We start from the raw sequence: 16,248 nt of genomic DNA on the forward strand, positions 1-16,248 counted from the left end.
TTAGATGCCTGAAAACCAGAGTAAGCTTCTGCGTTTCACACCAAAGTATTCCTCTTCTGCGTCATGCTTTCACCTTTCTGTGCTGCAGCTCTAAGATATCATTTTTTAAGAAACAGCGGCCTGTTTTAATATGGGTATATTTCCCTGTTTGTTAATGTGTATTTATTTTTGCCAATGATGTTTCCGTATGCAGAACAAGGTATTCTAATCCACCTGCATCCATTACCTTGCTGCTAATTTGTCAACAAAACGCTGACTGTCAGCAGTGGCAGGAGAATGAAAATTAAGGGATTTCTGCAGAACTGTAACCAATCACACTGGGTGGATTATCTGGATTAGGAGCCCATTTGACCTGCAGACGTTGTACAGATAGACTAATGCTCAGTTGGTCTCGTAGTAAGTATGTGTGTGAGGGGGAGAGGTTGGGCTGCTTAATCATAAACAGAAGTTTAACCCCTAAGTGTGGCAGAAGTGAAAGCAGCACCACAGAGCACTGTGCAAACTGCAAGTCACGAATACTGTGAGGTCTCAGCTCTAGGTCTTGGACTGTCTCTTCTAGCATTTGTTGCCTTCACTTCTGACTGTTACAGACGCTGAGGGCAAGCTTCAGGATTTAACTTAACAGTAACGGTGATAGAACAGAATTTTTCACCCCTTTTGAGCTTTTTTTATTCTCAAGGCGAAAACCCTTTCATCCAACTGTATTGGGGGAAAAAGGCTTGCATCTATAAGAAGAATCTGATCCCTTGAAAAGTTCAGGAGTGTATATTAATGGGAAGCCACACCAGCACAAAGCTTGGGACATGTTAGTCTTCTACTTTTGTCACAGATCATCAAGCAGGTTACACCATGTGTGCTACTGAAGTGTATTTTTTTTCCTTATAGTTTGCTCAGTGAAAGACCCTGCAACCCTGCCAGGTTCAAGCTGCTCCATAGGCTTCAGCAGATGGGTCTTACATTGCAGCTCCTTCTGCAGGGTTAGCCTTATCTAGTGCCCTGCAGGAGGTTTCCCTCTTGTTATCAGAAAGTGTATGCAGCAATACAACTCGAGTCTTCTAAAACAAAACTGATTGTCAGCAGACAAAGAACAGCCAGGCCACCTTTGTTGTTAAAACCCAGATCCCTGTGATCCTGAATCTTGGGCTTCTCCTTTCTAGGAGCAAACCTTGCTTGACCCAAGCAGATGGAAGCCTTCGACTGGGAAGGAGCAAGCCTGCAGCTCCTACACCCTGCTGCGGTCTCTCTGTGTCGTCTTATTAGTTTGCCAGGCTGGCTTTCTAAAGCTTCAGCCCCCCTGCCTCGAGGATAGTCCTTCAGTTATTGCAGCTGTGGCTGTTCAGCTTGCAAGACCCATGCCTCCCAGTGCACACCTAGCAAGGAGCTTAGTGGTTAACTCTGCCAAGACCATTCTGTCTCTGTTTATCTCTTCTGCATCTGTGTATCCTCCAGTACTGAAGTTCATGGATGGACTATGCTACCATGTTATCTTTATATTATGTGGGTATCCATTATAACAAAGGATCTCTTAAGAAGACAGATGGCAAGAGAAGTTCTCCAAAATACCTTCTGATGATTTCTACTCCCCAGTCCTTCCCCACTACCCTGGCTTCTGCCTCTCTTCCCTTAAATCTGCTTGGATAGTTGCATCTCCCTTATGAATTTCTTCTGTATTCTAACTTAACATACAGCTCTGTTGTACTGACTTTGATATCTCAAATGAGTTAAATGCAATGTAAGAAAAACGTGCAGAAATGTGCCACCTAGAGGGAATTGCAAGGGTTCAGGTGTTCAAAAAGTATGTAATAACTCCTTGGAAGTACTTGCATGGTCTCTTCCTAGGAAGGCAACTTTTTGCCTGTACCTGCTGTCAGTTATTTCTCCTTCAGCATCAGTACAACATCCAGCCAAGTGCTCTCCTAATTGACAATGGCAAGGGGTTTGTTTGGTCCTGAATGAGCACTGCTAGAAATGGTTCTGCAGCTCCTCTTGCACAGAAGAATCCCCTGTGACACTGCCAAAAGTCTGAAGATCTTTGCCTGGGCATGCCTTGTTGCTAACTGTAAGGTGCCAACATAAAATTCCTGCAGTACCTATCTGATGTCAGGAATGACTGAGCCTTTATCTCAGTCTTCAGACCTCAACAGTTCCTAACGGCCACATGACCTTGGACTTCCTGATATTGCCTCCTTTCATTCTTCCATCCATATAACTTCTGTCCATTCCAAGTAAAGTAACCTCAGCCAGGACCTCCCTTGCTTTACTCCCAGCCTCTCTTGTGGTTCTTCTCTTCTTCACTTGGGCTATGTGTACTTACCAGCTAAAGCTAAAAACACAAGATTATCCTGAACCAAGTTAGACCCCCTGTTAAACTAATCAACCAAGTACTGAACAGTGGACGAGGCTTCTTTCTGTTGGCTTGAAAGGTAACACCAGAAGCATCAAGAAGTTATGAAGAGGTGGTGGGAGCAGATGCCATGTGGATAATGATATTCCCAGGCCGCCAGCACTTGGAAGCCTGGGGAGTTCCACATGCAAAAGGAGTGTGTAGCCGGCTCTTCTTCAGTAAACAATGAAAACCCCCCGTGCTGGTATTCAGAGAAGCTAAACAGGTTATGTGAGGTCTACAGTATGTGTTGTGAGGTATTTTTGAGCACTGGTGGTTTTTGGTTTGTTTTTTTTTTTTTTTTCCTCCAAGCTTTAGCTCTCCCCTAATCCCAGCATCCCTGTGTTTGGCTCCTGGTCTTTTTCCTGTTCGCACTCAAGGGAAATAGTGGTGTTGCCATGAGGCTTCTTGAAGCATCTGGGAGAATTTAAGCGCTATAGCCAAGGATAATTTTTTCCCATCTCTTTAAGGCAGAAAATGCTTGCTATGTCCAAGTTCGGTTTTGCACTAATTCTTATTTTATTTGAATCCTAATCTTCTGGACTGTCTAAATAGTTATAATATTAAAATATACTTGATTCAACCAAAGGAGTTAATGGGATGTTCCTGGCTGCCAACGGGGCCTCTTGGTAGGACAGGACTTATTTCTGTGGAATTTCTCAGTGCTACTAGCCCAAAATGGGCACAGGAGGAGAATAGGTTTTTGGAATTCACCATGACTTACCTTTTCTGCAGGGAACTTACCTTTCATAAAAAAACAAAATGGGGAGGCACTGGTTAATGCAAAATAATGGCTTTTAGTGTAACAATGACTCAGAACTGATTTGGCCCTGTATTACAGCCACAATTTTCTATTCCTGTTTTCCTTGCAGTGTAAATAATGCCTATTGTAAATCTGTATCACTCACTGGAACTGTGTCACTTTTATTCTGACTGGAGGCCTGGCCCATTATTTTTTTTTGCAACAATGTGCATCCTATATTTGCTTAAATATGTAAATGTGCTAAGGTAATTTGGCAGAATAGGAGCGCTGGAATGTTTGCATTTCTGGTGACTGCTTAATTTGAAGTGAGATTTTTACAGCATAAACTTTCCATTTCGTCTGAGGGCTCTTAAAAGCTGAAACTGGGAGAAATGTGTGAATTGTGTTACTGCAAACTAGCTGGCTGTCCAGATGTTTCTTGGGATTGTAGTGCAGTGCACTGGTGTGTTGTGCCAGGTTGGGTATCTGTACACACTTACACAGGGAACCTTTTAAGAGAAGCTAACATGATATATTTTTACGCTCAATGGCAGCACTGAGATGAGATTTCATGAACACAGTGTCAGTAGCTGCAGGTGGACAGGTAGGTGTTTGTGTGCATGCTTCTAAGCCAGCTTCTTAGTACCTTTCAGTTGTTGTCCTTCAGCTGAGCCCAGTGAAGCAATGACAGTTTGTACCTGCTGAGTATCCAGCCCTGTTTGGATCCACAGATCGGACATGTTCCACCCTGGAAAGGCGACCATCTGTGCATTTCTATACTGTCCTTTACAGCAGTGCTCTGAGGTGCTGCAATTTGGTGCCTTCATCTCTGGTAGAGATGCTTGTTTTCAAAGCAGAGACAGTTTTAGCATCTGGCAAAAGATCTCTTTAAGTTTTACCGCTAATCCAGTGTAAGGAAAAAAAAATAATCCCACAACCCACGTAGGGCTGGGGAGGGAAATACCTCTTTTGTTTTTGTAGATGGAGCCTTACACTGCAGGTTGACATTCCAGTGATATTAACTTCATTAAGGCAGGAATGCAGTGCTGCATTCTTGCACAGGGGGGAGGAGAGGGAGGATGCTGGGCTGGGCTGGGGAGGAGCGGGACCCCCAGGGAAAGCTGATACATCGGGGTGTCCTCCTCCTTCAGCCTGGCTTATTCTTGTGGTTTATGTGCACCTCTCAGTAGGCATGATAATGACCTGGAGTCCTCAGGGTTGGCATCTGCGCCCTCCCAGAGTCATCCCTCTAACTTAACTAACGTGACAGAGATAAATAGAGGCTGCAGGTAACAAACTGCTCTGTCATCCTTTTTCCCTTTCTGTCCCAGTATCTGTGTGTAATGGGATGGCTCAGGGTATATCTCTGCGATTGCTGTTGACATCTTTCCCTTGTGTCTGAGGAATAATTCCTGGATTTCCCTAAATGCCTCTGGGCACAGGATTATTCCTGAACAAGAAGGGAAAACTGACCTCACAGCTTCTTACAGCCCTGTAGGTTTCCTACCCTCTTTACGAGATGGCAGCTAAACACCATGGTAGTGTCAGAACTGGTACAGGCTTTACCCAACACTGTTGTGCCATCAGCAGCAGCCCCAGTCCTGCCACAGGAGCCTGTAGTGGAGCGAGCACGCTGCCCTGGGACTGCCAAAGCCCGGCGAGGACTGTGTGCCATGCTTGTGTTATCTCACGCCTGTTGCTTGCTGTGCAGTTTCCTCCTAAATGAGCTTTTATTTACTTCTTTTTAAGAAAAGCTTTACAGAGAGACGCTTATCAGCTTGGCAGCTGACAAGGGGCAGAGACAAGGCCAAGAGATGGACCCATCTCTCTCCCTGACTAGGACTTCTAGCAACCTTTTCAAGGCAGCGTTATCTGATCTTAATGGACTTAAGAGAAACAAGGGTTGGGGCCCGCATAGCCTCCCAGCCACCGTATCCTACAGGCGTAAGTGAAGAGGCAGGTACAAGATGCAGTTGCTGTGACGTTAAAACCTCTTCCTCTCCTTGTCAAAATAGCAAAACAACTTCTCTATCATCTTGTGTGCTACAGCACTTAAATTCCCACCGCTAAAATTTTCAGGATTTCTGTCCAGCAGTTCCAACGGTGCTGTTAAATACTGTTGCATATGTATGTGACATGTCAAGCAACATGTTAAACAGAAGTGTAATTATATTAAAATTACAACTGCAATCATTACAATGCAGGAAAGACCACAGAGATGAAAACAGGACTTTTTAGGGAATGTCCTCTTTATTTGTGTCCAGTGTTACAGGTATTTTACACAAGGCTTCCTGTTGGTGTGGTGTGTGGACCAATTCTGGCTAGCACCAGCTGTGGTTTCTCTCACTTGAGGTGGGAGCTGAAGGAGGTGGCGATAGGGGGTTGTTTTGCTTGTTTTGTAAAAGCTTGCAAAGGAGGTATTTGCTGTATCTGCCTCTGTAAGGAACTGGAATGCTCTGGGAGGATGGCTTCGAGGTGGCTCAGAGCTCTCTTGAATACCTGCTCTAACGCTGGCCTCTGCTAGTTCTTCATCTGCTGTACAGACACGAGTGCAGGCTCTCATTTGGTTGTAAATCTCCATTAGAAAAATTTCACTTCTGTTCTCCCCTTCCTTTTTTTTTGTCTTTGACATCAGAAAGCAAAAGCCAAAGCTTGGAAGTCTGGGCAGGTCTTCAGGGGCAAATTGTGAAGGATTTTTTTTTTCCTCTTTTTCCTTTTTCTTTTCTTTTTTTTTTTTTTCTCCTCCCCTGCTCCTTTCATGTCTAAGGAACAAGCTCTTCAACTTGGCACTTCTGTCACCTGTCAAACACTTTCCTGGTAAGACCAAAGAGTAGAGGGACTGGTCGGGTGAATGCGCTCAGCTGGCATTGCTGCTGAAGCCTGAAACACCCATCAGGTCTTTTTTTTAAGAGATTTTAGAAGACTCGGGGTGTGTGGGGGGGGAATCTTTCACTGGCTGAGCTGTTTGGATTTGATAATTGGTAAGCAGTGTTACAAAACATTGGCTTTGAAAGCAGCACAGAGCTCTTTCAAGATGATGTGCTGTTCAGGCTGTCTCTTGTTCACCCTCACCTGGGTGGAGTGCAAGTCCTGGTCCTTTGAGGCAGGCCAGGTTTCCCTTCCCTTCATTCATCTTTTTGCTCTATGAAAGAAGTTGGGTGTGAGCAGGAGACGCCAGACCTTCTTTTGGGTTTGGTCCTCCTCCTTCTCACCATTTCAGAGGATCCCATTCATCTGTAGAGGATGAAACTTGTCAAATATCTAACTCTTTCCACTTGCTTATGCCACGTTGAACCATGGTTGCTACATGATGGCAGAGCGGGAGTTTGGGTAGGGCTTGCTTGTTTAATAATAAAAAAACTAAATCTCCTAAACTGACAGTACAGTTAGCTTGGTAAGATGATGTTTCCCTTCTGTGAGTGGCGTCTTGCTTATAAAGCAAAAATTCTGCATTTCTGGCTAAGGTGTTTGGGAAACTTTAGCTCAGCATCTCTTGTATCAAGGTGTAGCTGACTTTCCTTCCATAGTGTCTGGAGTAGCACACGTACTGAAGAGACTCAGTGCCCTCTCTTTTCCCTGCCCCATCTATTCCCTGGTCAGCTTTGTTTTAAAGTGTGTTGCTTGGAAACAAGTTGTACAGTCATCTAAGTATTTAATAAATAAGAATTTCTAATTCTTTAACATTAAAAGGTTTTTCCTCTTGTCTTTCAGATAATGAATATGTTTTTATAGACCTGGAGCAGAAGCTTAGCAAATACTTTTCAAAGGAATGGAAGAAAGACACCACCAAAGTAAGACAGATGTTTAATTTCAGAGGCTGCTGCTTTGGTATTGGACTACACAGTGAAAGAAAGCTCTTAAACTAAGATCCATAAAGCTTTTCTTGAAGATGGCCTGCAGAATGCTGTTCAGTAGCAAGATGCAGTGACTTGTGCACAGCTGTACAATTAATTAAAAGAACTAAAATGTTCCCTTACACAACTTTACCTGAGCAATAGTAGCCACATGGTTGCTGCTTAGCTGCTGCAGGAGTGGAGAAGGTCAGTTGGTCAGTCTTCCTTTTGAACTTAGTCAAGCCCATGAAGAGTCTGGAGACCTCATTGTTATCCTTAAGCAGAACAGCCTAAAATCACCTTTTGTGACTTGAACCTGATATGAAGGAGAGGGCTGGAGCTGTGACTCTCCCACAGTACGTGCAAAAGGGCAGTGGAGCAAAAGGAAGGATATTTTGTTTGAGAAGAGCCTTAGTTCTTTAAGGCTAGCCAGCCCTGTCAAGGGAGGGAAAAGCTGTGTGAAATAAAGACAAGCCTATGTAATTGTTTAGTGCCGGTCATTCAGGCACGATAATGCCTGTTTGTGTGTGTCATTTTAGAGGAGCCACGGTCTAGAACAAAGTGGAGTATGCAATTACATTCAGATATCTTAATTAACTCATTATGACTTTTTCCACCTTCCTTAAGGGTTTTGTTTTGCGGAGTAGGCACGCTTGCCATTGCTGCTGCTTAGAGAAGTTTGCAGATGACTCGTGAGGTTTGGGGATCTCTCTTATCACATACTGCGTCTCCCACACAAGTGAGGGTTACTTCAAAGAGAGCTGCCAGTCATGCGGAGGGCTGTGTGTCCAAAAGTGAGGGTTTCCCGAGGCAGATGTTTCTGGTCACCTCGGGATGGGGTACACTTTGTGGTCGCTTTGAGGCTGGATTCTTGCAACACTTTTTAAGTCAGGTTAAGTGTCAAACCTCTGGTGTGAGGTGAATCACCTTTTGGCTGAATGAGTTCCCATTGGCAGTACTAAAGTCAGAGAGGAGTTGGGCAATTGGACTGGGTTAGCAGACAAGGATTTCATTCCGATGAAGAGGTTTCAGGTGGAAAGCCCAGTCCAGCTGATAAAATAGGGTGACTATGAACAAGTTCCAGAAATAAGATGTAAATATTTGCATGATGATCAAGAAGTTGCTGTCTGTATCAGATGTGCAGGGCATGCCACGTACCTTGTCCCAGGGAGATGGGTCTGACCAGCAAAGCATTGGAACTGCCTGTGTGAGCAAAGTTACCTGTATGAACATTAAAGAGAGTGGCAAAGTAGGAAAGACGAGAGAATAAGCTAGTAAGATAAGATGTTCCTTTCCCAACCCCCTTCTTTTTTTTTTTTTCTTTTTTTCTCCTGTTTAAACAAGCCTGTAAGTCTGAAAGGTAGGCTGTAGTTAAAACAACAACAGAACTCTTGCTGGCTTTCTTCTAACAGACATCTTCAGTGTGAAGCAGACATCAATGTCTCCTTTTGGTCTGTGGCTGCAGGAAAGTGTGAATAACTAAACATTAGCCCTGCCAAACAAAAGGCGAGGAGTTAATATCAGGCTGGTGCGCTTCAGCCTCGGGCAGTAAATGCTGAAGGCAGCAGCACGTGTGTCCCTGACGAGTGATGTGGTGCGGCGCAGAGATGTCTGGTTACTCCTAGGAGTGCCGGCGTGGCACGCTGCCCTGCTGCCTTGCCTGGCGCTTGGAGGGAGGCTGTGTTAAACTTGCTGCGTTCAGCGCTGATGCCTCTGTGGCGCTGCCAGGTGCTGAGCGAGGTAACTCTGGGCCAGGCTGAGCATCCCCAGGCTACGCTGGGACTCTTTTATACCTGCTCATCCCCCCCCTTATCCAAAATATTCTACCCTCCCTAGGATGTTTGGCCGTTCAGGTTGTCTAAATGTTTTATGATGCCTCATTGTTGTGAACCTCCAAGGCAGTCAGGTCGTCCCCCCTGAAAATTGCCAGAAGCTAAGAGTAGAAAATGAAGAGCAGTATGGGGAGTGAGCCTGGGAGAAGAGAATGTTACCACATGGGTTAGCAGGAATTTTGGATGCTGAATGTTATTTAACTTGTCTTCTGTTTCTGCTCTAGGGAACAGAGAAATTCAGCCCTCCTTTTGTTGCGTTCTTTAGAGTACAATACTACGTAGAAAATGGAAGAGTAATAAGGTAGGTTCCCTTCTGTGGTAGTTACTGTGCTTTGAATTATTCACTGTACAAACCTTATGAGGAACGACTGAGGGAGCTGGGGTTGTTTAGCCTGGAGAAGAGGAGGCTGAGGGGAGACCTTATCACCCTCTACAACTACCTGAAAGGAGGTTGTAGAGAGATGGGGGCTGACCTCTTCTCCCTGGTGACAAGTGATAGGACGAGGGGAAACGGGTTCAAGTTACGTCAGGGGAGGTTTAGATTAGATATTAGGAGACATTTTTTCACTGAAAGGGTTATTAAACATTGGAATAGGCTGCCCAGGGAGGTGGTGGATTCACCATCTCTGGAGGTGTTTAAAAAAAGGGTAGATGAGGCACTGAGGGACATGGTTTAGAAGTGGCTCTTGTCAGGGTAGGCTAAAGGTTGGACTCGATGATCTTAAAGGTCCCTTCCAACCTCAACAATTCTATGATTCTTAAAAGGCAAGAAAAATAATGTTTCTTTGCTGAGCTCATCTCTGTGAGCTCACAGAAATAAGCTTAAAAAATCCACTTGATTTTTTTTTTTTTTAAAGACCTTCACGGACTTCCTTATCCAGCCATGAGTGTTCTCCCCCTGAATCACACTCCTTATCCCTAGGAAAATTGTGACTGCTTTTCCATCTGTGTTTAGAGAGCAGGTTGAATGACGACAGTAACAAAATATGTTCAATACACTTTTGCTTGCATCTTTTGTTGTATTGAAAGCATCAGATGAATATACGAAAAATAGCTACTTATACTCCAGAGCATGTGCTAATGATTTTGGATCTGGTTTTTGTATCTGAGTAGTGCTTTGTGCAGTCTGCTCCTGGAAATAGAATTTTGTAAATGGCCAAAAGGAATTACTTCATAAGTTAAACAGTTTTAAATTTGTAGTCCATTCACATGGAATATGGGCTACACTGAAAACACCACCACCCTCATCCATGGTACAGAACAAAGGATGAGGTAGTTAAAAATGAACAACTGACAGAGTTAATTTGCATCAGCACTTCTGGCGTGGCTGTGACCCTGGGGCAAGCCAAGGCTGGGATCATTTGGGTGGATTAAAATCTTTACCAAAATTTTGGCATTTGTTCTCATCTTGAACAAAGCTTGGTGGTTTTTTGTTTTTCTCACTCCACAGTCTTTTCATTTTGGATGCAGGGGAGTCTTTCTTCTGGCGTCTGTTTGGCTGTTACGTGTCTTTTATTTAGTTTTGCTTTTAGGTACAAACGGAGATTGCATATCACTGTACCATGCTGATGTATATATCCTTTAGCGTTACAAGCAACTTTCCCTTGCACTAGTAATTTAATTGGAGAAGTTTGTGGAGCCATGCAGAGTTAGTTACATGGCCCCTTCAAACTATATGCACACATTTTTACGAGTGGGCTGTGGTGTCCAGCACCTCACCTATACATACCCATCAGCAGCCTGCTCCCTGTGAGCTCTTACAGTGTGGGGTGTGTGGGTTATCAATGCTACGTGATAGTTATGCCTTATCAGACTTTCCCTGTTTAACAGCTTGAGGAAGAAGACAAAAACAAGCCCAAGGCTCCTCTGTCTTTTGATCTACCTTGCAAGGAATTAACTGTTGAAAAGTACCTTGAGCCTAAGGCAAGGTGAAATGAAAAAGCAGTGCCAGGTTTAGAGGGGAAGGGAGGACAGGTGTGCAAGAAACAGGACTGAGAGTCAAGGGAGTTGACTCTCCTGACTGCTACAGGCTTTCCAGAGAAACAGAAGTGCTTGATGTAGTCAGTCTCCAAAACAGGTGTGATGTGATTTTTTTTTTTTGGTTTTCTTTCATCTACCTTCTGCCCTAACTTCTTAGATCTCATGCTTCTCAAGATAGAAGCTGCCATTTCCCATGTTTGTACAACACTTAGTGGGAGAAGATCTTGATCTTGGATTGCTGTTCCCTACACACACATAACTGTATCAAGGTGGCACTGGCACACACCAGGGATATCAAAGTTTAATCCCTCCTCTCAGAAGGAAGATGTGTTTGAGGGACCTTATCTGAGCCTGAACTTTCTTTTCTTCAAGTAAATTTGCCTTTGTGTCTTGCAGCGATAAGGTGGCCCGGCAGCTCTACTACTGCCATCTCAAAGAGCAAGTACTTATGTCTCGGTGCAACCACAAAGAAGAAATCTACTTCTTGCTGGCTGCCTACAGCTTACAGGCAGACTTGGGCAACTACAGGGAGAAGGTCCATGCTGGCAAATATTTTGAACCTCAGGCTTATTTCCCACAATGGGTAAGTTTTGGGTGATCTTTCTGTCAACAGATTGTCTGTGCAGCAGGAGCTATGTCAAGGTGGTACCCAGCTGTAGTCACGCAACTTCCCCAACTCCCACTGCAATGATCAGGCAGAGTGGTAGAGCATCATCCTGAATTTCCCTCAGGAGGTATCTGCTCTCTTTCCACTGGATGTAGGTGCCTGTTCCTCCTGGGCTCACTCATCGGTGAAGTGGGTGGTGTGTACCCGTCCTTGGTGAGGGAATGTGTTGGTGTCAGATTAATAACTCCAACAGTGCGTCTGTCTTCATTTAATTCTTCTATGGCTTAAAGGGTTTTGTGTTTGCAGTTGTACATCTGCATGATCTGCACAACCTAAGCTCTACAGAAAACCTCAGGGCTGTGAAGCCGAGTCTGATGCCCTTTTGTTCCTCTCTCTGTAATGCTTACCTCCGGGATGGATAGACCCAAAGCCTAAGGGGTAGTACTGCTGTGCAGTGCCTCTGGTGCTTGCTTTGGCATTAATCTCTGGCTCAACTGTGGTAAGAGAAAAGCGACAGGCCTGGAAATAGGTTTGCATGTTTGTTTACAAGCATGTGCACTTGGGTTTGTGCCCTTCAAGACTTAAAAACAGCTTAGAAAGCCAAGAGGTAAAATGTCAAGAAAACTGTTGATAAACACTTTAGCATCCATAAAAATAGAAAGGGAAGCTAGCTTTGTTACAGACATGGCACTGTAATGTCTTCTGGAGTGGGATATCCCCTGTGACCTGGACAGACCCTCCTCTGCAACCTAAGATAGTTCTGGAGCCCCCTTCTCTGTGACAGCGGATTTTAGCCCAGACCACGCCTTGGGGTAGCTGTCAAAAAGCCCAGATGCCTCTGGTAGTTGTCTGCTTGTCCCCAGGCGAGTCATGTCCTCCCTGAAGGAGGGAGCACTGAAGCACTGTCACCTGCTTTGGGAAGAAGGTTCAGAGCACTGACAGGGCTTGCATCAGGGAGGCAAGGCTGGTAGAGCCTCCTTTACACACAAGTCCCAGCCTGCCCACCTTGCTGTGCAGAAGTGCACCTTTCTCCTGGACAACAGGCCTTTATCCCATGCCGTTCCTTGCTATAGGGTGCCTGGCAGGAGGTAGCTAACAAAGGGCTGGCAAAGGTGAGTCTCATGCACGCCATTTCTGGGGCAGTTAAAATTCTTATCACAGACTATTGCTCATCTGGCAAACATTGCAAAGGCCAAGGCAAAGCGTGGCTCACCTGCGCTAAGCCACAACCCCAAGCAAGTATGTGGGTGATTTATTACATCATTACAAAGAGCAAAATCTGGCAGGCATGGGGACGCTTCTCTCCCTGCCCCCGGGCTCCCGTGGGGGGATACTGAGCGATCTCCTCCTCCAACACGATCTCTTCCTCCAACATATGCTTGAGATCATTTGGCCAAGGGCTGCCCCAAGCCTCGTGCTAGCGAGGAGAGGCGGTGCTGCCCCGGGGCGATCAGCCTAGCTTTGAACTGTGAAGCTGGCGTGTCTCTTTCTGCTGACATTGCGCAGCTGATGGCATCGATGTTGTCCTCCACCGAGCCCAGCCTTCCCCATGGGAGGGCAGCTAATCTGGCAAGGCATGTCAAGGAGGGCAGAGGTGTTACCAACAGAGTAAATGAGGGGCTTACTAAAAAAATGGAAGTGGGAACTGGGTGGTGATGGGGTCTGGTTGTCTTGAGCCAGGGCAGGTTGTTCCTGGCAAGATGTTCTCGGGTACCTGGTAGGATCTAGTTTTAAATGCCCCCAGTGGTGGGGGATTTTGTGAAGTAAATTCAGCCAACATCCCTCTTATCTGTCACTGCCACTCACAGCCTGGAAGGGGCCAGTCTGGCACAGAAGCTGGCCAGGCTGCCCTGTAGCCTTGTACAGAGAGGGCATATGGGCAAGCATGGGAACTGGGCACTCACAGGGCAAGAGCAAAAGGCCCAGTGTGGGTTTTTCTCCTGCTTAGCAAAGCCACGTGCTTGCCAACCACTCCTGACAGATAAAAAAATACCTTGAGATAGTGTTATCAACCCCTTTGAGGATGGAAATGCTAAATAAGCCTAATGTGTAGTTTCTGGTCTTAAAAGGACCACCTAGCACTTCTGCAGTGTTTGGAGATGTTGCTGTTGATTGTGTTGGCATGCACAGCACTACTTGTTATCTGCCCATAAGCATTTATGGATGCCAAGAGTTATGAAAAGTAATTCCATACTTAAAAATGAAAAGATCTGACAGTCTGTAGTCTTGGTCTGTTATGATTTTGACATCTAGGATCTCTTTGGAGACATTGGTATCATCTGGGCTGCTTTGAGTGCTTATCCTCTGGGGAGGCAGAGGTGAACATAGACTAACATCTTGAGGGACCGTATAGAACTCCTCCACCTCCAGTCTCTGCTTTGCTGTTGATCATAGCTGCCTCCCATGGGGATCCCATGAAGAGTTGCTGACCTGTTTGTTTTCCTTGTGGTTTAGATAATTGCAAAGAGGGGGAGCGACTACATCTTGAAACATGCCCCAGAGATGCACCGAGAACAGCAAGGGCTGAGCGCTAAGGAAGCGGTGCTGAAGTTCATTAAAGAGTCCTGCCTGCTGGAAGATGTGCCCGTCCACTTCTACAGGCTGCAGAAGGTTAAACAAAGAGCTTCTTACTTTTAACTTCTCTCCCATCATTAATTGGGTGCACCGTTGCATTTTTTACTTTGTTTATTTGAGGGACGGTTGCCTCTGATTCAGAGAGGCCAAACAAATCTAAAACGTTCAGCCAATGAGGCCTGTCCCCACAAACAAATCTGTTGCCAATATACAGGTATAACTGGAATCTGGTTTTGTTCCTCAGCCAAGAGAGACTGGCTGCAGGAATGGCAAAACTTAATTTCTGTCCCTGCCTGTCAGTAGACTCACACCAGGGAAATCACTGAGAAGCCTCTTTTTTTTGTTGTTGTTGCAGTCCCTTGAAATGGTGACAAGAGGTTGGCCAGCTTTCACACAAATGGCATGTAATAACTGAAGGTGACAGTGAGTCATCCTGACGTTCTTACCCACCTCCTGCTTCAACCCTGTCAGAGTGGTTTGTGTTTTTTCAGCTGTATGTCAGCTTTTTGGATTGTTGCTTTTCCCTGAGTCTTAGACTACTTACTCAAGCCTGTTTAACAGAATGCGCTTCTTTTTAACAAGCTAAGAGACTTTAGGTCTAGAAATAGGACTAAAGAGAAGTTTTGTGCTTCACTTGAGTGAGTGAAAGCTGCTCGTGCAATCAGGCTTGGATCTTTTTTCCAAGTGGAGATACTCCACTTTGTCAGACTCATAATTAAACTTCTTAGTTGTTTGCGCTCAGTGGGAATTATGTCTGGGAGGTATCTGTGTCCTTTGACCAGATCTAGCAGCTCTAGTTACTGGAGAACTATGCATTTTCTGGAAGAAATAAGTTCCAATTTGGTCTGTAGTCCAGGCTTAGTTTCAGTTCGTTGTAAACCGTAGATACTCCCCCTACCTCTCCTTTGTCCTCTCTGTTTTGATTCTAATGCTGTTAATGATGCAGTCATAAGAGGGTTCGTTACACTTGAACGCCGTAAGAAATCCACCTGGCAGGACACGATGCAATTTATATCCGGAAGCACCAGGGCTGTGAAATTGGTTGCTCTTAATATCCAAATTCCTGTCTGACTTGAACTTGTATTTTATGCATTGCTAACTCCTTCATGTGTTGTTTGATCCACAATGTGCTCTTCTTCCTGCCGTGTGACACAGTTATCTCATCTTGTGATGAGATATCCTCCTCCTAGGTGACACCTGGGTCACAAAGCTCCTGATCAAGCTAACAGGGGTGCCAGGTGAAGGTGTTGGTGCGCTGCCTGCCCTGAAATTTCGAAACCAGTCACTTTTGTCTTACGCCCTCCTCATGGCTGCTACTGAGGTTGGGAACTCTGAAAGAAAACACAGCACTGAGCCCTGTATCTCTCCTCCAGACCAATACTGATTTACAAAGCTTTTTGCCCTTAGGAGGCAGAAGCCATTTCTTAGTGGCTTTAAACTGGAGACCTGGATGGTACCGGGGCAAAGGGTGAGGTAATGTGATGGCATAAGGCTTGCATCTTGACAAGCCAGATAAGGAGAGAAAGTTTTGATGTAAACTTTGAACTCTATGAGCCTATAAGTTTTTACCCCCAAATTTTCTTCCTCCTAGCAAGAAAAGTATGTGTACCCCTCCGGAATTCTGCCATGCCAGGACAGATTGAAAGAACTAGTTTATGATATCCTTCAAGCAAAGGAATCTCATTAGAGACTGAGTATGTCATACCAAGATACAGCATGAGGAAAAACAAGGCAGTATTCCAACCCAGCTGCAAGCATTTAAACACACCTGGTCTCAACACTGAGATCAAAAGGTTAGAAGGGAAGTCCCTATAACTCTGGGTATTGATTAGCTCCCTCCTGGCCAAGGGACACTTAAGGTCCATCAAGTCCCTGGATGGGAACAGCAGTGCTGTGGCAAGGAGAAGGGGACAGGTGTCCCTTCTGTTCGAGCTGTCACCTGGAGAGGGAGAGTGGTGCACATTCATGGGGACAGCAGAGACAGCGTGTGGCAGTATGAGAGGTTACAAGGTACCTCTGAGACCCGTAATTGTCCCTGCCCTCAAATCACTGAAGCTACAGGATTCCTCATCCAGAGCAGCTAGGGTGTTTGCTGGTGAAATGCTTGAGATGCCCAGCACGAGGGGGTTTTAGGTGTAGATATTTCAGGGGTCAATAAGGCAAGGTGCACTTTACAAACACAATAAAAACTAAATGAGCTGATGGCATCTGCCTGATGAGCAGTCCTGCTACCTCTCCTGCAGTAGGTGCCAGAACAAGAGCGTGGTCTTTGTAGATTAACCTTTGACTCCAGGCTC

The 16,248-nt window shown here is 45.3% G+C and overlaps 1 protein-coding gene across 4 annotated transcripts in view; it reads left to right on the forward strand.

The window, feature by feature from the left end:
• FRMD1 (FERM domain containing 1) overlaps nucleotides 1–16,248 on the forward strand; it is a 43,472-nt gene that overhangs the window by 17,853 nt on the left and 9,371 nt on the right. For all 4 annotated transcript variants that reach the window (XM_074580210.1, XM_074580213.1, XM_074580211.1 and 1 more), the window contains exons 4-7: nucleotides 6,837–6,916; nucleotides 9,015–9,091; nucleotides 11,167–11,353; nucleotides 13,832–13,987. In XM_074580210.1, coding sequence (XP_074436311.1) covers nucleotides 6,837–6,916; nucleotides 9,015–9,091; nucleotides 11,167–11,353; nucleotides 13,832–13,987 — 500 coding nt within the window. The remainder of the gene's footprint in view (nucleotides 1–6,836; nucleotides 6,917–9,014; nucleotides 9,092–11,166; nucleotides 11,354–13,831; nucleotides 13,988–16,248) is intronic.

The sequence above is a fragment of the Larus michahellis genome, chromosome 3, assembly GCF_964199755.1.
Source record: "Larus michahellis chromosome 3, bLarMic1.1, whole genome shotgun sequence".
In the NCBI taxonomy this organism is placed as follows: domain Eukaryota; kingdom Metazoa; phylum Chordata; class Aves; order Charadriiformes; family Laridae; genus Larus; species Larus michahellis.